The sequence below is a fragment of the Papio anubis genome, chromosome 2, assembly GCF_008728515.1.
Source record: "Papio anubis isolate 15944 chromosome 2, Panubis1.0, whole genome shotgun sequence".
Classification (NCBI taxonomy): Eukaryota; Metazoa; Chordata; class Mammalia; order Primates; family Cercopithecidae; genus Papio; species Papio anubis.
The window spans coordinates 153,365,891-153,387,231 of NC_044977.1; the positions used below are offsets into that span (position 1 = coordinate 153,365,891).

At 42.9% G+C, this 21,341-nt stretch overlaps 2 protein-coding genes across 12 annotated transcripts in view; one reads left to right on the forward strand and one right to left on the reverse strand.

Moving 5' to 3' along the window:
• NME9 (NME/NM23 family member 9) overlaps nucleotides 1-19,820 on the forward strand; it is a 34,131-nt gene extending 14,311 nt beyond the window's left edge. For all 3 annotated transcript variants that reach the window (XM_009201635.4, XM_021934824.2, XM_031663728.1), the window contains 7 exons: nucleotides 74-190; nucleotides 1,317-1,392; nucleotides 9,467-9,549; nucleotides 9,853-9,945; nucleotides 10,920-11,074; nucleotides 12,303-12,439; nucleotides 14,252-19,820. In XM_009201635.4, coding sequence (XP_009199899.1) covers nucleotides 74-190; nucleotides 1,317-1,392; nucleotides 9,467-9,549; nucleotides 9,853-9,945; nucleotides 10,920-11,074; nucleotides 12,303-12,439; nucleotides 14,252-14,316 — 726 coding nt within the window. In that variant the 3' untranslated portion in view covers nucleotides 14,317-19,820. The remainder of the gene's footprint in view (nucleotides 1-73; nucleotides 191-1,316; nucleotides 1,393-9,466; nucleotides 9,550-9,852; nucleotides 9,946-10,919; nucleotides 11,075-12,302; nucleotides 12,440-14,251) is intronic.
• ARMC8 (armadillo repeat containing 8) overlaps nucleotides 17,566-21,341 on the reverse strand; it is a 113,285-nt gene continuing 109,509 nt past the window's right edge. For 4 of the 9 annotated variants that reach the window (XM_021934823.2, XM_009201640.2, XM_003895051.4 and 1 more), the window contains one exon: nucleotides 18,306-20,068. In XM_021934823.2, the coding sequence (XP_021790515.1) occupies nucleotides 20,035-20,068 (34 nt within the window). In that variant the 3' untranslated portion in view covers nucleotides 18,306-20,034. Of the gene's footprint in view, nucleotides 20,069-21,341 lie in introns of all 9 variants that reach the window. The other 5 variants (XM_009201642.4, XM_017955853.3, XM_021934822.2 and 2 more) reach the window with 2 other exon arrangements.

The window sequence follows — 21,341 nt, forward strand, 5'->3', positions numbered from 1 at the left end:
GACACTCTCGCCATCTCTTGAAAGAGATTAATATTTGCCAAGAGTATTTAATGCTGTTTGTAACATATTCTAGGGAGGAGAACTGGTGGCTGTGGTTAGAGGAGCAAATGCCCCACTGCTGCAGAAAACCATCCTAGACCAGCTGGAGGCCGAAAAGAAAGTGCTGGCTGAAGGCAGAGAACGGAAAGTGGTAACTGGAGGTCACTTCTACAAGAGCTAACTCACAAGTGCGCTAGTAGGAGAGATCAGCAGTCCCCATCCCCCTTACCTGACTGTCCTGGAGCCATTGGTGGACAGCTTCATAAAAGTTTCACCTGGGTCTGTTCCTCAAGCACTGTGCCCTGGTGATATGTGTGCATTTTGAAACCTTCTTATAAAAGCCATCTCTTTCATACAGAGCACTTTATTTTATCAATTTCCCTTTCATCTCCCACTTCAACTCTTAACAATGAATTCGGAAATGAAAATCAAGTTACAGAATGGAGTGATGCGTAGGAGAAGTCAGCTATCCTGGGCTCCTCTCAGCCTTGAGGTGAAATCTCTCCTAGTGACCCACTGGCTCATATTCCTGAAGGTTTTACTTGTGAACTCAGAGGGCTCATTTCTTTAACTGAGAAATCAAGGTCTGTCATTAACATGAGAAATAGAATCAGCATAGCTTGTGATTTTGATAAATTATTTCCATGATAACATCAACTGCCAGTTCTTCAAATAATTGGCTGCCTTTGAAAAATCAACATACCATAGGTAGAGAGGTATTTCCTGGTGCTTTGAGCATCTGGCAAATGTGACTCCACACCATTCCATGTTCATTGTTCAAGTTTTCTTATTAAATTCCAAATAGCAAAGCTCCATTTTTATGGAATGGATTAGAATCAAATCATATTTTTCCCAAGAAACCTGGCCATTTTCCCTCCTGAAAGAAAACTGCAAATGCTAATATTTTCATGTGCCTTCTCCAAGGGAATATTATCTCTCTTTACTGCTTCTCTGTACTGCATAGTCAATCTCTTAATATTTACTTACATTTCAATTCTTTGTCTTCTTATCAACTATCTCTACTTAATGCGTATGAAAAGAGGTAGACTCTAAAACTTAAGATAAGCTTGGCTTTTCTTGTATTCTAATTCTGTCAGCCCCACACCAGCACCCAGCCACCAAAAAGGGTCTTGTAAAGTTTCCAAGACTGATAACTTTGACATTTTTTTTCTCTGTGTTTTGGAGCTTTGCTTTTTTTAGTCTCTACAGGTTTTTGAAGGTGTTAGTGGTAATGTTAATTAGCTAACTACTTTCTTTTAATGACCAATTTATACTAGATTAAAGATGAGGCTCTTTCTGATGAAGATGAATGTGTTTCCCATGGAAAGAACAATGGTGAAGATGAGGACATGGGTGAGTGCAGAACCAATGAGCAAGGGAAAAAGGCAAAGCAGACTCAGATTTGATGTGTGTTTAAAATAGATGAGTATTCAGTTTATTGAGCAATCTGAACTCTGAGAAGATTTTTTAATGGTTCATAATTTTCTTATAAAAATTGATATATAATAGATGTGCATATTTTCAGAGTACATGAGATAATTTGATACATACATATAATTAAATCAGGGTAATTGGGATATCCATCACCTTAAATATTTATCGTTTCTTTATGCTATGGATATCCAAATTATTTTCTTCTAGCTATTTTGACATGTACAATAGATTAATGTTAACTATAGTCACCCTACTGATCTCTTGAATACCAGGTCTGATTTCTTCTATCTGTAGATTGTACCTATTAATCAACCTCTCTTCATCCCTCTCTCTCCACTTCCTGGCCTCTGGTAATCACCAATCTACTCTCTACCTTCACGAGATCCATTTTTTTAAGTTCCCACATATGAGTAAGAACATGTGCTATTTGTTGTTCTTTGCTTGGGGGCTTATTTCACTTAACATAATGATCTCCAGTTCTATCCATGTTGCCACAAATGACAGGATTTTAATCATTTTAATTAATGAATAATATTCCCTTCTGTACATACACCACATTTTCTTTATTCATCCATTGATGGGCACTTAAGTCGATTGCATATTTTGGCTATTGTGAATATTGCTGCAATAAACATGGGAGTGCAGATACCTCTTCAATATATTGATTTCCTCTCTTTTGCATATATACATAGTAGTGGGATTGTTGGATCATCTGGTAGTTCTATTTTTGTTTTTTCAGGAACCTCCATACTGTTTTCCATAGTGGCTGTGCTAATTTACATTCATACCAGCAGTATATGAACATTCCCCCTTCTCTACATCCTCGCCTCATTATTCTCTTTTTAGTGTTTTGTTTTTTTTGAGACGGAGTCTCCCTCTGTCGCCCAGGCTGGAGTACAGTGGCACGATCTTGGCTCACTACAACCTCTGCCTCCCAGGTTCAAGCGATTCTGGTGCCTCAGCCTCCCTGAGTAGCTAGGATTACAGGCACCCGCCACTACACCTGGCTAATTTTTGTATTTTTAGTAGAGACTGGGTTTCAGCACATTGGCCAGGCTGGTTTCGAACTCCTGACATCAGGTGATCCACCTGCCTTGGCCTCCCAAAGTGCTGGGATTACTGACGTGAGCCACTGCACCCAGCCTCCTTTTTTTTTTTTTTTTTTTTTTTATAGTCCCCATTCTAACTGGGGTGAGATGAAATCTTATTGTGATTTTATGATTTGCATTTCCCCGATGATTACTGATATTGAGCACCTTTTTCATATACCCATTGGCCATTTTTATGTCTTTTTTTGGAGAAATGTCTACTCAGATCTTTTGCCTATTTAAAAATCAGATTTTCTTTTTGCTTTTGAGTTGTTTGAGCTCCTTATATATTCTGGTTATTAATCCCTTGTCGGAGGGATAGTTTGCAAATATTTTCTCCCACTCTGTGGGTTGTCTCTTCACTTTGTTGATTGTTTCCTTTGCTTTGCAGAAGCTTCTTTGCTTGATGTGATCTCATTTATCTATTTTTGCTTTTGTTGCCTATGCTTTTGAGGTCTTACACAAAAAACCTTTGCTCAGACCAATATCCTGGACCATTTCCCCAATGTTCTTCTGACAGTTTCATAGTATCAGGTCTTAGAATTGTGCCTTTCATCTATTTTGATTTTGTGTTTGTATATGGTGAGAAATAGGGGTGTAGTTTCATTCTTCTGCATATGGTTATTCAGTTTAACCACCACCATTTATTGTAGAGAATGTCCTTTCACCATTGTATGTTCTTGGCACCTTGTTGAAAATGAGCTGGCTATAAATGTGTGGATTTACATCTGGGTTCGCTATTCTATATGTCTGTTTTTATGCTAGTATTTTGCTGTTTTGATCACTATAGCTTTGTAGTGTAATTTGAAGTCAGGTCGTGTGATTCCTCCAGGTTTGTTATTTTTGCTTAGTATGGTTTTGGTTATTTGGGGTCTTCTGTGGTTCCATATACATATTAGGATTATATTTTCTATTTCTGTGAAGAATGTCACTGGTATTTCGATAGGTATTGCACTGAATCTGTAAATTGCCTTGGGCACTATTAACATTTTAACAATATTAATTCTTCCAATCCATCAGCATGGCATGGAATATCTTTCCATTTGTGTGTGTGTGTGTCCTCTTCAATTTCTTTCATCAGTGTATCATAGTTTTCCTTGTAGAGAGCTTTCACATCTTTGGTTAAATCGAATTCTACATATTTTATATTCTTTGTAGCTATTGTAAATGGGATTGCTTTCTTGGTTTCTTTTTCAGATTGTCTGCTGTTGGTATATACATATGCTACTGGTTTTTGTATGTTGCTTTTGTATCTTGCAACTTTACTGATTTCATTTATCAGTTCTAACAGTTTTTTGGTGGGGTCTTTGAATTAACGTGGTAAAAGCAGCCATCCTTGTCTTATTCGAGATCTTTGAGGGAAGGCTTTGAAATTTTCCCCATTCACTATGATGTTTGCTGTGGGTTATACATGGATTTTATTGTTTTGAGGTATGTTCCTTCTATTCCCAGTGTTTTGAAGGTTTTTTATCATAAAGGGAATTCAAATTTTATTGAATGGTTTTTCAGCATCTATTGGAATTATTATACGGTTTTTGTTCTTGGTTCTGTTAATGATTTGATGAACCACATATATTGCTTTACATATGATGAACCCTTTTTACATCCCTGGGATGAATCCCACATAGTGAATGATCTTTTTGATGTGTTGTTGAAGTTGGTTTGTTAGTATTTTGTTTAGGACTTTTGCATTTATGTCCATCAAGGATATTGGCCTAGTTTTCTCATTTTGTTGTGTCCTTGTCTGGTTTTGCTATCAGGGCAATTCTGGCCTCACAGAATGAGTTTGGAAGTTTTCCCTCCTCTTCAAATTTTTTTGAAGAGTTTGAGTAGAATTGGTATCAGTTATTCTTTAAATTTTTGGTAGAATTTAGAATTGAAGCCATCAGGTCCTGAGATTTTCTTTGGCAGAAGACTTTTTATTACAGTTGTGATCTTGTTGTTACTGGTTTGTTGAGGTTTTCTATTTCTTCATGGTTCAATCTTGGTAGATTGCATGTATCCAGGAATTTATCTATTTCTTCTAGGTTTTCAGATTTGTTGGTGTGTAGTTGTTCATAACAGTGTCTAATGATTCTCTATATTTCTGTAGTTTCCAGTTGTTATGTCTCCATTTTCTTTCTGATTTTATTTATTTGGGTCATCTATTTTTCTTAGTCTAGCTAAAGGTTCATTGATTTTATCTTATCAAAAAATCAACTTTTTGCTTCATTGACCTTCTGTATTTTTTAGGCTCAATTTCATTTATTTCTGCTCTGATCTTTATTGTTTGCTTCCTAGTACTAATTGGGGGTTTAGTTTGTTACTGCCTTTTTAGTGCATTTGGGTGCATCATTAGGTTATTTGAAATCTTCCTATTTTTTTGATGTAAGCATTTATTGCTACAACCTTCCCCTTTACTGTATTACTCTTTTTACTGTATCCCATAGATTTTGGATGTGTATTTCCATTTTCATTTGTTTCAAGAAATTAAAAATTGTCCTTTATAATTTTTTCTCTGATGCATTTGTTGTTCATGATTATGTTGTTTAATTTTCATGTGTTTGTGTAGTTTCTGAGGTTCCTCATTATTGATTTCTAATTTTATTTTATTGTGGTCAGAAAAGATATATACGATTTCTGCCTTTTTGAATTTGTTGTGACTAGCTTTGTGGCTTATAATTTGCTCTATTCTGGAGAATATTGCACATGCTGATGAAAATAATGTCTTTTCTGTAGCACTTGGGTGAACTCTTCTGTAAATATAGTTAGGTCTGTTTGGTCTAGTGTGCAGTTTGACTATGATGTTTGTCTTCTGTCTGAATGATCTGTCCATTACTAACAGTAGGGTGTTGAAGTCCCTATGTATTGCAGTATTGTATTACTGTATTGCAGTCTATCTTTCCCTTTAGATCTATTAATGTTTGTTTTATATACTTGGATATTCTGGTGTTGGGTAGATATTTATAATTGTTACTCTTGATGAATTGACCCCTTTGTCATTATATAATGACCTTCTCTGATCTAAGTATAGTTTATCTTGCTCTCTTTTCATTTCCACTTGCAATGAATATCTTTTTCCATGCCTTCACTTTCCGTCTATGTGTCTTTATAGGTAAAGTGGGTTTCTTGTAGGCAGCATATAGTTGGGTCTTGGTTGTTTTTTTTTTTTTCTTTGAAACGGAGTTTCACTCTTGTCGCCCAAGCTAGCACAGTCTTGGCTCATTGCAACCTCCGCCTCCCGGGTTTAAGAGATTCTCCTGCCTCAGCCTCCCAGTTAGCTGGGATTACAGGCATGGACCACCACGCCTGACTAATTTTGTATTTTTAGTAGAGACGGGGTTTCTCCATGTTGGTCAGGCTGGTCTCAAACTCCTGACCTCAGGTGATCCACCCGCCTCAGCCTCCCAAAGTGCTGGGATTACAGGCATGAGTCACGGCACCTGGCTCTTTTTTTTTTTTTTTTTTTTGAGACAGTCTAGCTCTGTCACCCAAGCTGGAGTGCAGTGGCATGATCTTGGCTCACTCTGACTCTGTCACCCAGGCTGGAGTGCAATGGTGCGATTTCAGCTCACCTCCGCCTCCTGGGCTCAGGTGATTCTCATGCCTCAGCCTCCTGGGTAGCTGAGATTACAGGCATGTGCCACCATGCCCAGCTAGTAATTTTTGTATTTTTAGTAGAGACGGGGTTTCAGTATGTTGGCCAGGTTGGTCTTGAACTCCTAGCCTAGAGTGATCCACCTGCCTTGGCCTCCCAAAATGCTGGGATTATAGGCATGAGCCACTGTGCCTGGCCAACAGTGGGTTTTATACCTCAAATGTCTTCTTTTTGCATATTAGTATTTTTTTGTTTCAGATTAAAGATTTCCTTAGGCATTCCTTCTTCTTCTTTTTTTCTTTTCTTTTCTTTTTTTTTTTTTTGAGATGGTGTTTCACTCTGTCACCCAGGCTGGAGTGCAGTGGCATGATGTTGGCTCACTGCAACCTCTGCCTCCTGGGTTCAAGTGATTCTCCTGCTGCCTCAGCCTCCCCAGTAGCTGGGTTTACAGATGTGCTTTTTTTTTTTTTTTTTTTTTTTTTAGTAGAGACAGGGCTGGTACCTTGGCTCAAACTAATGAGTGGGGCAATCTGGCTTCTCTCAGAACTTGAATGGAGACAGAGACTATTGAAACTGCAATCTGGTAGTATGTGCTGGAGCTGAGAAGTCACGGAACATCATGCAGACTCCAGGTCTGGAGGAGCCACTTTTAGCCACACCTAGCTAATTTTTTTTGTGTGTGTGTGTGTTTTTAGTAGAGACAGGGTTTTGCCCTGTTGGTCAGGCTGGTCTTGAACCCCTGACATCAGATGATCTGCCCACCTTAGCCTCCCAAAGTGCTGGGCCACCGCGCCTGGCCCGACTTCATATTTGAGGGATAGCTTTGCTGGGTATGGTATTCTTGGATGACCATTTTTTTTTTCTTCTTTCAGTATTTTGGAAATGTCATTCCACTGCCTCCTGGCCTATATAGTTTCTATTGAGAAGCCTGTTGCTAGATAAATTGGAATGATTCTGGGAAGCTTAACCATAAAATATTTTGTCTCCAGTCACTGGACTTCAAACATACTGTGTCAAATCTCTCTTCTGATCTTTAACAGCATTTTAGGCCCATTACACAGCGCTTTGATTATGTTCAAATATAACAGGTGTGACTTTCATGGCAATTACCAGGCATCAAAAAAAAGCTGCATGTAATAAAATGGAGGGAAGCAACACCAATAATTGAAAGCAATGATGCTGGTATTTCCTTAGTCCTTATTTGAACTTTTTAAAAAAGCTCAAGCCTCTTTTTTCACCTCTTTCTTAAACATTAGAAAACCTTTCCTTCCCAGAGCCCTACAACCTCTTCCCTATCTTCCCCAAATATTAACTTGCAGACTTTACACTCCTGGGTATCACAGTACTTCGTGAACCTTTCATATGAGAAAACTTGGCCTGACAGAATGAAGAAAAGCTAAGAGTTAGGAAGGCTGTTGCTGGGATGGTGTCTCTTGGTGGTAACCGAGACACAAGGGAAAACCAGAATTAGGCTCAGGAACTGTGTTGATAAGAGGAGGAAGATTTTTTAAATTATTGCTTGAAATAGAAAGGCTGTTTTTACATGTGTGGAGAATAAGAATTGTTTGAGTTGGATTCTAACAAGGGAGAAGGCACAGTTTAGGACAGCAAGAAAACTTCACGGGTGAAGAGAAAATCAGTGATTGTGATTCTGCAGGAGACTTCTGTTACTCCCCTGTTGTATTATCTCCTCTTTCTTCCCTCCTCCATGATTTCCTCCCAAATCAAGTCTCTCCCACCTAGAAAACCATCTAAGATACTGCCCTTGCCCTTAGTCTTCCTCTTATTCACAGCCAAGCTTCCTTTGTCCACACTCTAGGCCACCTTCACTTTCCATTCGTGCCCCGACCTATTGCAATCTGGCCTCTGCGCTCACTACTCCCTGAAATGGTGCTCATTGGTGGCACCAACAGGTAGTTTCCAGTGCATATCTTATGGGATTTTTCTGCAGAATGAGATGATGTTCACAGTGTCTTCCTTCTCAAAACCTTCTCTTCCGGTTTCTAAGATGTGACGACTTTTCTTGTTTTCCTTCTATGTCTCTGGCCTCTCCTCAGTTTCTCCTTCATTGGCTTCTTTTCTTGTGCTGTCCTTTTAACCTGGAACGCCCCAGGCCCCTGCTTTGGTCTCTTCTCTTCTTCCTCTACTTTTAGGTGATCTCATTAATCAATTTATAATGGAATTTATTGTAAAAGTATCTTAAAATCTAAATATTCATGATATATTAGAAATAGTAATCTCAGAAAGAAATAATAGATTTGTTGCTTGAAATGATTTATACTTTTTGCAATACATGTTTTTGAGATTTTTCAGAGTAGAAAGCCCTCTTTAAATGTAGATATTGTCTTGTTTCATTTCAACACAACCAATGTAAAAGCTGAGAAACAAAATAGGTGATAGAGAATGATGATTCTGTCGAGAGTGTAGATAACTCACCAAAGACAAGTTTATATAAGCAGGAGGACAATGGAGGTGGGCTCATGGACTAGACACAGACCTCCTTATAGCTCCTGTGGGCCTCAGCAGTGGACTCTGATCTTGTGGCACCTCCTTCATTGTCATAGCTAATTGGACTGGTGGATGCTCATTCAAGGGCAGTCAATCAGCAGACTGGCCAGTGAGCTAGGGCTGGTACCTTGGCTCAGACTAATGAGTGGGGCAATCTGGCTTCTCTCAGGAGAACTTGAATGGAGACAGAGACTACTGAAACTGCAATCTGGTAGTATGTGCTGGAGCTGAGAAGTCACGGAACATCACGCAGACTCAGGGCCTGGAGGAGCCATTTTTAGCTACACAGCAGGAAAGGGAAAAAGCAGCAGAACCACAGAGGCCAGTAGAGTGAAAGGAGAACATGTGGCAGACAGCAGGTAGAGGCTGGGTGGGAATCATGAGAGGGTGACAGGAAGGGATGAGGGCAGCCAGGTCTGTGTTGCCCCTGCTCCAGGCCCCCTCTCACTTTCTCCTATACCTCTTCTTACTACTCCCCAGGCCAACTCAATTCAGTTGTTTCTGGATTTCTGGTCCCAAGCAGTCTTTCAGCAATCCCTTCCCCCATGTTCCTCCTCCGCCACCTGGCCAGGTTCATTGAGCCAGTCTCTGAGTCTCTGTTCCTTGCAGCAAGATGGAGGTTGAGGTCTGGAGTCAGACTGGTACATCCACCAGAGTCCAGGTTTGCAGGGGCAAAACTAAGGCCAGGGGAGGGAACCCTGAGAGCCCAAGCCTGTGCCTAGCACTTGGTGCAATGGAGCCTTGTGTAGCATTGTTTTTTTGTGGATGGACTCCCGAGAGCCTCAAACATCAGCATCTGACAGTACCATTTTTGGCTTAGTTTCATCAGAGAGGACCTGTACCTTGGCCATCATTAAACCAGATGCAGTGGCCCACGGAAAGACCGATGAGATTATCATGAAGGTAAGAGAGACAACACTTACGTGCACCACTGTCCTTGTGTCCTCTCTTGTGGATAAACAGGGATGGGGCACCGGGCAGTGATATCTTAGTGCAGAAAGACGACTTCTAAGAGATTGTAGCTCAAACTCCATTCAAGCAAATGAAAATGTTAAATCTGATTGGGACAGATAATGTGGGGATCGGTGTCTCCACAGCCTTTAATGTTGCCTGTGTTTATTTTTTTACCTTGCAACTAAATTAATTAATCAATGTGAATTTGGGCTTGATTTACCCTTTCAGAATATTTATATATATATTCTACAGATTCAGGAAGCTGGGTTTGAAATTCTAACAAATGAAGAGAGAACCATGACAGAGGCAGAAATGCGACTTTTCTACCAACACAGGGCTGGAGAGGTCAGCTCATCTACTTCCACAAGTTCAACACGCTGTCGTTTCTCTTCCTCCAACATTATGCTTATAGATTGATATTAGTTTGTGACAGAAGAAATTATGAAGAGCCAAAATAGGAACAGCAAGTGGGTCATGAATTTGTTCTCAGAATGACAATAGGCTGTATCAGGTAAAGTTTTTTGGTTGCAAAGAAAAAGTTTTGACTCTAAGAAATGAATTAAGGAATTTATTAGAAGGATAACCCATAGTTGAAGGGAGAGTTTAATGAGAAGGGCTTGGAGACAAAAGGAAGCGAGGGATCTCAGAAGCAAAGCCTCGAGCATATCACTTTAGACTCTGCCATTGGATAACTCAGATCTAAGCACCTTCCATTTGCTTCTGCTGATGACCCACCTGCTTGGGAGTCTTCTTGGCTTAGCTTGGGCCATAGCCCTTCCTCTCATGTCAGGGGTGTGTGTGTGTGTCTGTGTTGGGGAATAGGCATCATGGTTGTCAGTCAAATTTGGACCAAATGAAATGGATAAGGGCTGTTCCCCGAAGGAAAACCAGAGTAGTGTTACTTGAGGAGGAAGGGTTGTGAGGCATTGCATGAAAAAAAAAAAAAGTACCAACTATATTTCACCCCTTGGTTATCCAGCATCATATGATTTCCTTAGATATGGTCTTTTAAATGTCTCTGCCTAACTTATATAATCATCTCATGTTTATTCCCAAATGAGTCAACTTAAAACTCTTGTCATTCTGAGTGCTCTGAGTGTGGCTGGTCATCACTACCACCCATGCCTGACACCCTCCACAGCAGGCAGAGGTGGCCAGGCAGAGACAGAGTGCAGTGGCTGAGTGGCCACGGGCATGCTGGCTGGTAGCAAGGCTGCCCACTAACTCCCTCTCATCCCGTGGGTGAGATGGGCTTGCTGATCCTCTGCAGGCCCTAGCAGCTCCTGCCCTGGGTCACTGTTTTCCCTCCCTGTGCCTAGGAGGCATTTGAGAAGCTGGTACATCACATGTGCAGTGGACCAAGCCACCTCCTGATCCTTACCAGGACTGAGGGCTTCGAAGACGTGGTCACTAGCTGGCGAACCATCATGGGCCCCTGTGACCCCAATGTGGCCAGGAGGCAGCAGCCTGAAAGGTGACGTCACCAGCTGTGGTCCTTTCATCCATCTTAAAACCTGCATTCCAGGAGGCTGAGTCCCACTCAAAGTGTTCAGCCTAGAATCGTGGGTAACACAGAGGACTCTCTGATGGCCAGGAGCCTCTCTCTTATATATTTGGGGAGACCCTGACATCTTCCCCCTCTGGCCCAGCCTGTACTGAGTGCCTCCTGTGAGGTGCCTCCTCCCCTGCTCTGTCGTCTTCTGAAGGCTGCTTCTGGATTCATTCCTCAGTCGCTGTTTTCTCTTTGCAGCCAGAGGATTCCATAGGGTACTCCCAGGAAAATACAGATTCTAGGGTCCCATTCAAGCCTGTCAGAGACTCTGGGCCAGGGCCTGAGAATCTGCACTGTAGTCTCAATGCCATCCAAACCTACTCCCCATCAGGGTGTCCTGAGGCCCTCAGGAGTCTGAGTACCCTGTTCTGCACATTGCACTGGGCTTCCTTGGCCTGCTCCTTGGACACGGGAATATTTAGCCTGGCGCCAGCAATCCAAATCCACTGTACCTTGACCTTTGAAGCTGACAGGCGCAGACAACAGGAAAGAAATTAGAGAGGCCAAGGAACTGCAGTTGTACTTTGTAGCTGTAGGGGACCAGGAACATTTATATATGAGGCAGGCTGGGCTAGTGAAAGTCAGCTCGGGATTCAGATCCTAGGTCACTGCAAGTCTCTTCTTAGCCTGAGTTCTCTCAACTGTAAAATGGGGATATAAGCATCCATCACGAGTGTGTATACATACATGTATATACCTCACCGAGAGTAGTGCTTGATACACAGGAAATCATAGCAATATTATTATCTTACGAAGTTATTGCAAGGATAACTATGCAAAACTTTATCAAGCACTTGGTATGGTGCTAGCCTTTGGCAGTAATATCGACAAAATGGCAGCTCCTGTGCTTACACTATTAATCAGGCATCTTTAAAATGGGGGTAACAGCAGTATGTCTCATAGAGCTGTGGCGAAAATGCAATGAGATCGTGTAAGTAAAGTACCCAACTATGTGCCCAGCACACTGCCATAACCAAATAAATGCCAGCTACTATTATTATTGCTGCTGTTCTTGGTATTTCCTGCAGAGAAATCAATTTCACAGGAATGCAGGGTGCTGATTGGTAGCCGGTGATCATGTTGCCAGAAAGCAAAACATTTCTTTTCAAATGAAACAATTGTTTCTTTTACATTTTGCCAATGTTCCCAGTCTCCGAGCTCAGTACGGCACAGAAATGCCCTTTAATGCCGTCCACGGAAGCCGGGACAGAGAAGATGCTGACAGAGAACTGGCATTGCTCTTCCCCAGTTTGAAATTTTCAGACAAAGATACAGAAGCCCCTCAGGGTAAGTCATCAAGGCAGATTTGATCTTTATTAAATCATAGATACAAGGAATTTGACTATGTGCTTGAGTGTGTGGGGGATTGATAATTTTTGGTAACTAAGTCTTCAAACTAATACAGTCCTGTTCTGAAAATACAGGTCATTATATAACTTGAGTATCAATACTAAACTGTTTTGTGTCCTCATAGAGTAACAGTGTTGCTTTTAAATACCTCATTAAATTTTTTGCTGCTTATTTTGGAGTCATATTTTTGTTGCAAAAAGTACTTTATTTGCATTTCCCTGTGGAAACCACTGGGAAAATTTCATTAACTTTCTGGAAGCCTACCTCAAAGCCAGTCAGAGGCCAGACATACTCCACACACTCCACGTTAAGCCCCTAAGGGCTCACTGAGAAATGCAGCTATACAGAAGGGGCTTCAACCTGGAGCTTGCTGTGACCTCATCTCCCTCAGCCCCACATTTCAATGCATGACCATTGTTTAGGACCTTCCCTTCATGGGAAGCATTCAGACAGCCTCTGGGAAAGGCATGCCAGGTGGCATTGCCACCTCCAAATCTGAGTGAGAGCCCCAAGGGGCCCGGAGCCCATGTGACTAAGTCTACCCTACAACCAGTGAAACTGCTGCATTACATGTCTCCGGTTTGAGCATGAAATGCGTGGAAGGGGCTGGGAGATGATTACCTTGGGAAAACCCAAAGGATGCGAGGGTTGGATTCTTGGGAGAAGGCCACATTCCATCTGAAATGGAAATAACCCATGTGTGTCTAAATGTTTGGGTTTTAATCAATATATTTGCCTAAATGTTTGATATGCTCATGGTCTCAAGATCTGAAATGCAGCCAAGTCAAAATGGGTGGACTTGCCACTGCCCTGTGAAGCAGAATTATTCCCACTGCCAGCTGAGGAACAAGCAGAGCATGCCAGAGGTTGGGGAGTCAGGAAATCTTGGGAAGTGTGGCTCTGTGTGGATCAGAGACCCACTGACACACTCCAGGCCAGCTTTCCTCTGGGACCTGCCCTCAGAGAGTCCATGATGCATTTCCTTATGTGTCCAGGGTTGTGGGGCACCTTCAAGCTTTTGGGAATAGGGGGTGGTGATTGGAAGCAAATAGCTGTAACTCAGAGCCAAGTCTGGGGCAGGTGGCTGGGAAGTTCTCACTGGGCTGTTGGGAGTGCTGGAAGATCATGAGACTGACGTTTTGGCCTCAGGTGATGAGAAAAGGGGTTACCTGCAGACCACACCCTGGGAATAAGTGCACAGCCTCCTTTGGACACTGAAGCAGCCTGGCTGGGGTGCTGTTCTGCCCATTTATTCCGATGTGTCACACTTTCTCAGCTTTGGGGAGCTGCATATGCCTCCATTGTACTTAGCACTATTCCTGCTAAAAAAACGCAGGAGTCAAGGTGACAGACAATCCCGGGTTTGAATTCTGGCTCCACTATTCCCCAGCTGAAGAGCCTCTGAAAGGTTACTTACCTTTTCTGGGCCTCAGTTTCCTCATCTGTTAAATGGAGATAATGATAGACTCGTCATAACCACAACTAACTTCATAATAAAAATCTTCATCATAGAGCTGTTGTGAAGATGAAAGACAGGATGTAAAGCTCTTGGTCTGGCATATGACATGAATTAAATGCTCAATGTTATCCATTCTGTTTAATTCCTGGTCCCTAACACATATCAGGACTTCTTTGCTGGCTCTCCCGCTCTGACCTTTAACTTCCCATTTCTTTGTGGATGGTGGGTGGGACAGAAGGTCTGGGACAGGGCTGTTTCAGGAGTCCTACCGAACATCTGTCATCCCACAGGCGGTGAGGCTGAAGCAACAGAGGGGCCCACTGAGGCGCTTTGCTTTCCCGAGGATGTGGATTGAGATGGCTGTGCTGCTCTTCCGGAGCACGTGACCAGGGGTCTACTGCACAAAACGGACCTCCAGAATCGGAACTTACTCTTTTGAGTACCAATACTTTTTCGTTTAGCTGTCTTTTGTAGACAATGGAAATAATACGGCTGGGCGCAGTGGCTCACGCCTGTAATTCCAGCACTTTGGGAGGCCGAGGCAGGTGGATCACTTAAGGTCAGGAGTTCGAGACCAGCCTGCCCTACATGGTGAAACCCTGTCCCTACTAAAAATACAAAAAATTAGCCGGGCGTGGTGGCGTGCGCCTGTAATCCCAGCTACTTGGGTGGCTTAGGCATGAGATCGCTTGAACCGGGGAGGTGAAGGTTGCAGTGAGCCGAGATCATGCCACTGCACTCCAGCCTGGGTGACAGAGTGAGACTCCGTCTTAATAAAAAAAAAAAAAAAAAAGTAAAGAAAGAGAATAGTATATACTTTTCTGCCTTATTAAACAGTATGTAGAACACATTTTTTTTTTTTTTCTATCTTTGGGATTTTACAAAATAATTGAACATCAGTTATTACATCCTGTTGTGAGATATAGTGTCATCTCAGAGGATACTGGGTTATATGAGATGGTGTTTCCCCAACAATAAATCTACCTTATGAATTAAACAATTTTAGAACTTAATTTGGTAACCATGAGCTTGAAAACAGTGCAAGATTGGCTATGACACTTTCAGGCACCCTGATGCCGAGGCAGATATAAATAGGCTCCAAATGCTTCCTCATGCTGCCTGCCCAAGTCACACCAACAGTCATTTAATGCTGCCAGATTTTCCCATCTGCAGTTCTCCATTACCAAGGCATGTTCATAAAGCAATGCTTAGACGTCAAATTTGGAAACAGGGTTCATCTAATTTTCTTGACGCATCCCTCCCCCATTTCTCTGGTGTCTGATTCTGGGTGACACCTAAATTTAAAAGCTGAGAGCTCCTAGTGGGGCCAGGTTGCCTTCAGCTCTCACTGAATTGCCTGGCTTAGCCATCCCTCTGCAGTTCTCCCCTTGAGGGACACAGGATTTCAGTAAAAAGTAGCTATTGTGACCACTTGGAAATTACTGGCACACAATGCCACCCCCTCTAACCACTTTATTTGTAAATTTGCCAAGTGCAGGCATACTTTTTCCTGAGGAGGCCATGTTCTTCTATACTAGGAAGCAAATGCCAGCGTCTTCCTCCTTGCTGGTTTTGTCCATGACTTGAAGTTCTTTAAATGGGCAGTTAGCTCCCAGAGGACGTCTTCGTGGGTGCATCACACTTCGTCAGCCTAGCACAAGACAGTCTGTGCTAGGCCCTGAGCTGGCTCTGGGGATACATGGATAAGTCAGTCCCCAGAGTTGGGAACCAAGGCCGGTGACCTTCAATAGGCCCTACTGTTTAAGGCCACTGTGTTTGCCAGGACCTTGTGTCACCCCTGGATGGAAACACACATGTCCACAGTGCTCATCGGAACCTGTACAGGATCTCAATGTGTATGACAAAGCCCTTACTGACAGGATCTGTCAGGAAGCCGGATGCACTATTCCAGATCCCCAGACTCACAGCCCACCATGGGGCTGTGCTCTTCCCTTTGGGAGTGGGCTCAAGAGCGGGGCCCATATGGTCTGTGCCCACTTCAGAAGTGGCAAACGACTTGGAGCAGCCCTATGCCTGGGCTTCCATACCACAGATGTGTGTGGCTCTGAATGAGCTACTTCGAGGGGGTGCACCCAGCTGACAGCCATCTGATCTCCCCAGAATCTGGGAAGCCAAGGATCTTCCAACACTGGTGAGATGAGAGATGGAGCCACCAGGGCCTCCCAAAGCGGGGGAGAGAGGGGAAAATGAGATTGGGGAACTGAGCCTGTAGGGGGAGAGTGTTCTTGTGTCAGTGATGGATGAAGTAGTTGGGCAGGGCAGTGGGAAAGCAAGTGGGGCACTAGGTGATGGGGCCGGAGTGTTAGGAATGGTGACATGCCTCTTCCTCCCATTACTGGTGACTCAGGGATGCTGTGGGTTCAGCATTGCAGGGCATCTCTAAGAGTCCACAAGTTTCATGGCATAAGGAACAGGGGAATGGGGTGTAAGGGGGTTCCCGAGAGTGGCTCAAATATCAGCCCACTCCCAGAGGATGGAACTCATTGGCAGAGACCCTAGGCCTGGTTTCCCACAACAGAAGCAAACAAGGAAGTAAAGGATGGGTGCCGCTTTTGGTTTTAAGACCCATTGGCTCCTGGGTGTGAGTGCCTGACAGGAAGGAGGGCAGACTCGGCTCTGTCAAGGAGGGTGGTTTTATTCCAGGACTGGCTCTGGACCTCCACTCAGCCTGAGGGTAGAGTGCTTGCCAAAGCCAGGAGCCAGGGGCTGCAGAGATAGAAGGAGGAAAGGTGGCTTAGTAGTCCACTCAGTGGACCTTGGGGGGTTCCCTCAGCCTTCCCTAAAGCCAGATCCTAGACCTTCTCTCATGCTGGAAATAAACATGTGCCTCTCTGGCCAGTAAACAGGGAAGGGGCAGGATGGGGACAGCACCAGTCCCTATCCCAGGTGGCAAGAAATTGGAACCTTTCTGTCAGCCCTCCAGCAAGATCTGGGGTGGGAGGCTCCCTTCCTCTTTTCTCAGGCTTCACTTCCAAGTTTTCCCTGTGGCAGTTATGGGAAACAGGGGCCTGCTTGGACCTGCTCCTACTCTCTTGGCCTTACCTTGGGTCCTCCCAGAGGTTCCCACCATGATTATTCCCTCTCTTGCCCACCTCATCATCCTCCCACCACACTCTGGTACAGGTGTCCTTGGCTTTGTTTCCAGTGAGGCCTTGAGATAGAAGGTGTGCCTACAATTCAGAGACGGGAAAGGTGGCAGTGCGTGGTAGACGAAGACCAACTGTGTGTCCTTGCAGAGGGATAGCAAGCTCTTGCACACTGAGCAGCTGGTGGCAGTGGAGATGGGGCGTACCTAAGAAGAGGACGGAGGGGATGGACATGACATTGGGGATGGGATACCTTGTGGCTGGGAGTGCCCACCTGTGAAGGTCTGCTGGCCTTCAGAAGGAGGCCAAAAAGAGTGGGGTCCCCAGACTGCTGCAGATGCCTCTAGGAGCCACAGTTACCCTAAGGCACTGGGTCCCACTCTGAAATGCAAAGCACTTCCCAGCCCTTCATTTACCAAGAATCACAGGTTCTAAAAGTGTGTACACATTATCTTCTGATGTTTCCTAATGTTCTAGACATTTGGAAAACAGACTCCTTTTTAGAAGTTGCCACGATTTTTCTTGGCTTTTATTAGCATGTGTTAAAATCATATTATCCAAACACTACCAGAAGAACATGTATTGTTCTGAATAAAGTGCTTAAGGAAAAAAAAATGCAACTTATTAAATTGGACATTCTTTTCTAGTTCATAAATTTTGGATTACAATGAGGGCACAAAAGGAGAAACAGAATGCAGTATTAGAGCGAGAAGCTTAGTTAAGAACTTGGGTGTAGACACAAGACCATGTCCACTCTTCCCACTTCCTTGCTGACTGAACACTGCACCTGCATAAAGCAGCAAACAGCTTTGTTTCAATAAATACATTTCCCTTCATTCAATTCAGAAAAGTTAATTATAGTAAAGCATTTTTAATTTGACCATCTGTTTATACCCACAGGCAAGATGTATCCACAGAGTTTAAGTGTGAAAGTGTTATTTCATTGGGCCTTCAGCTCTCTAATGCTATTTGGGTTCAAGATTGTCTCAGCAATTCATTATTGGTTTCTTTATATTTACCTGGTACTATTTAATACCAATACTATAATGTTTTGCATTAAAAATGCCAACCAAGGATATTTTCACAGTACTAGAAACGAGTGGGCCTAAGGCTTTCTTCCCAATAAACTAAGTTTTCTTTTAACCGGGTTTCTCACATTAGCACTCTGATATCTGCACAAAACCAAGTCCTGTTGGGACAGATTTTAAAATCAGTGATGTTCTGAAAAAATAGTAACTTGAATCTTGGGTGGTCATGTTGAGAGCAGGAAAAATTGCATTAAATACATTTTTAAAACATTCATTTGCAATCAAACATTTAAATCTTCCAAGGAAAGTGCAGGGTGGTGATAGGGCAGCTGCAGTGTGAGCAACCCCATCAGGAGTGGCTGGTGGGTGGGCTTGGGGCTCCATCAGTGGCACACACTCACCGCAAGCTTCTGGACCACAGACCTTGCATCCTGGTTGTGACGCCTTTGACCTTCTTTTAACAAAGAGAAAGGGCAGGCTGCTTCTACCTTCAAACAGTCAAGAGCAACGTCTGTTGAGTTCACCTTGCTGCTGACCCAGAAGTTGGGTGCAGAAAGGCTAATGGTACTTGCTGTAAAAAGAAGTCATCTTCAGTCATCCTGGGGAGATTCCATTGCCCCTCTCTCAACTTGAGTGCTTTTCGCTTCATGCAGGAAAAGATTTTAGTTGCATCTTTTATTAAATTTCAATCTCATTTTACAAAAGCATACCAACGAGCAATCCTGAGCAACTAATATGATATTTGCTGAATACAGCTAAAAGAAAGCTTTCTAAATTATCCTGTTCTTTGTTTCCTTCTACAGGTGTGTCTGTAGAACATTCTTTAGTTTCACAGTGATATATGCTGTTTCAGGAAGCACAGGGTGTTCTGTTTCTGGGAAGTGATGACCTACTTTTAGTTTGAGCACAAGTTTCCATGACTGGTTCTAAATCCGGCCAGATATTGCTAATACCAATGACAGGAGTTAGGGCAATTGGGAGGCTCTCGGTCCCTAGTTCCTGTCAAGGGTAAGCCCCATCTGGGTCATGGCTGGGCCTTCACTATCAGTAGTTATAGTTCCCTTTGATGCTTCAAAAAGCCTATGGTGAATCTGTCGCCTCACTTTACTCCTCCCTGTCTGTCTGACTTGGAAGCCTGAGAACTTATTAAATTAGGATGAAAAAAGGCTCTGTACCTGCTAATATTGACGGCAGTAAGATGCTAGCTTACTATTTTTGCACAGCACCATGTATAGTGCCTGTTAATCAGGCCAACTATAGCCAACTTTTTCTTTTTTTTATATATAAAGAAAATCTATGTAAGTTGAGGTTCAGAAATGCATATATTTTTTACTTACAAATATTCATCTGACCAAAATTCAACATAACCTTTATGGAACACTTAACAATTGTTTTGTTTTTAAAATAACATTTCATTCAAACTGTATATAATTCAGTAAAGTTTTTTTATACAGCAAGCAATGCTTAAACCCTGGAAAATCTGTAGAAAAGAGATTTTCACACAAAATAAGAAAAGAAAAATCTGAGGTATCCCTCACACACACACATCCATTCATTCTGGCCCATGTACGTGCACATACACACGCGTGCCTGTGTGTTTACACAGACATATTCATTCTCACTCACAAAGTGGCTGCAGCATAGGCAAAAAATTGTAGGTCCAAAGGAAAATGACTGATTGTTCTAATAAAGAGTCCGGGTAGCTCAGAAAAAAAAAAAAAAAACAAAACAAAACACAAGAGTCTTCTGAGGAAATTACTACCTCAAAAAAATGTTCTCAAGATGAATTTGAGATCTAAGCCTACTAAACTGCTTTTGCAAAACAGCTCCCTGCAGTCCAAGGTGACTTGTGCAAATAGAAGGAATCAAATGAGGCTGGTTCCTGTACTTCCTTAAACAAGGAGGTGGGATGCTCGCAGGTGCCCAGGGGCACTCCCATCATGCCAGGTACTGCTGCAGTGCCATCTTTGCCCTGAAATCACAAAATTCCTGTTAGCTATCATCTCAGAATTGTAATTGGGGTAAAAAACCCTATGGTTCAATGATGATAGTTGGGGAAGTCTAAAAAAGTAAATCTCCAGAGGGAATTGGGGTGAGCCCAGGTGGGCACCTACCTTAAGGGGCAGAGATCTGCAGTGGGCAGATACCTGAAATCTACTCTGGCTATATTCTTATTTCTGTGGTTCTCTCAGAGGGCTGTTCCTGCACTTAAACCTGCTGCAGCTCAGTGACATTCCACAGTCCCTGGTATGTGCTGACATTCTATAATGTTTTCTTTTGTCACTGGCATATAGTTGTGATAGGTCTCAAATTCTTCACTTTTTCTTACTGCCATGTAGGTTTTATGTAGTGAAGCACAACACTAGAGGAGGACACTTAGGGTTCTGGGAAGCAAATAAGAAAACTGACCAACGAAATGGTGTTGAGGTGATTAGAAGGTGCATGGAAGGGGCCAAGAGCCCATGGGATGAGGCTGTCTTATGCTTTACATGCCTCAAAACTGTGGAAGAAGGCTACAATTTCATCTTGTTCTTCTCATAACACCTGATGACTCCATAACTGATCAATGTGAGATGTGCGTTGTTACGGTGATGGGGGAAGAAGGAAATGGGCCAGGTAAAAAGGAAAAGATAGAATGTAGGCCAGTGCTGTGGCTCACGCCTATAATCCTAGCACTTTGGGAGGCCGAGGCGGGCAGATCACCTGAGGTCAGGAGTTCAAGACCAGCCTGCCAACATAGAGAAACCCTATTTCGACTAAAAATACAAAAATTAGCCGAGTGTGGTAGCGGGCACCTGTAATCCCAACTGCTTCGGAGGCTGAGCCAGGAGAATGGCCTGAACCTGGAAGGCAGAGGTTGCAGTGAGCTGAGATCGTGCCATTGCACTCCAGCCTGTGTGACAAGAGCGAAACTTCATCCCAAAAAACAACAAAACAAAACAAAACAAAAAAACCCCAAAAACAAACCGAAGAAAAAAAAAGAATGTGAACAGTGACTTAATCTATCCTGATCCTTGTAAAAGTGGCCTCCTTTGAGGTGGGCCCAAGGAGGCCTCCTTTACTATTCCTATCACAAACTTAGCAAAGTTTCTAAAGAGGCTTAAACTGTGGGAATTAGGACGTCAGGTTTCAGCAATGGTCTCCTCTTCTAAGCTATGGAAAGAAAGTCTACAATGTTCAGGTACAATAGCTAATCAAACTAATACCAAGTAGACTATGCATACAATAAGCTGGATTCAAGTGCA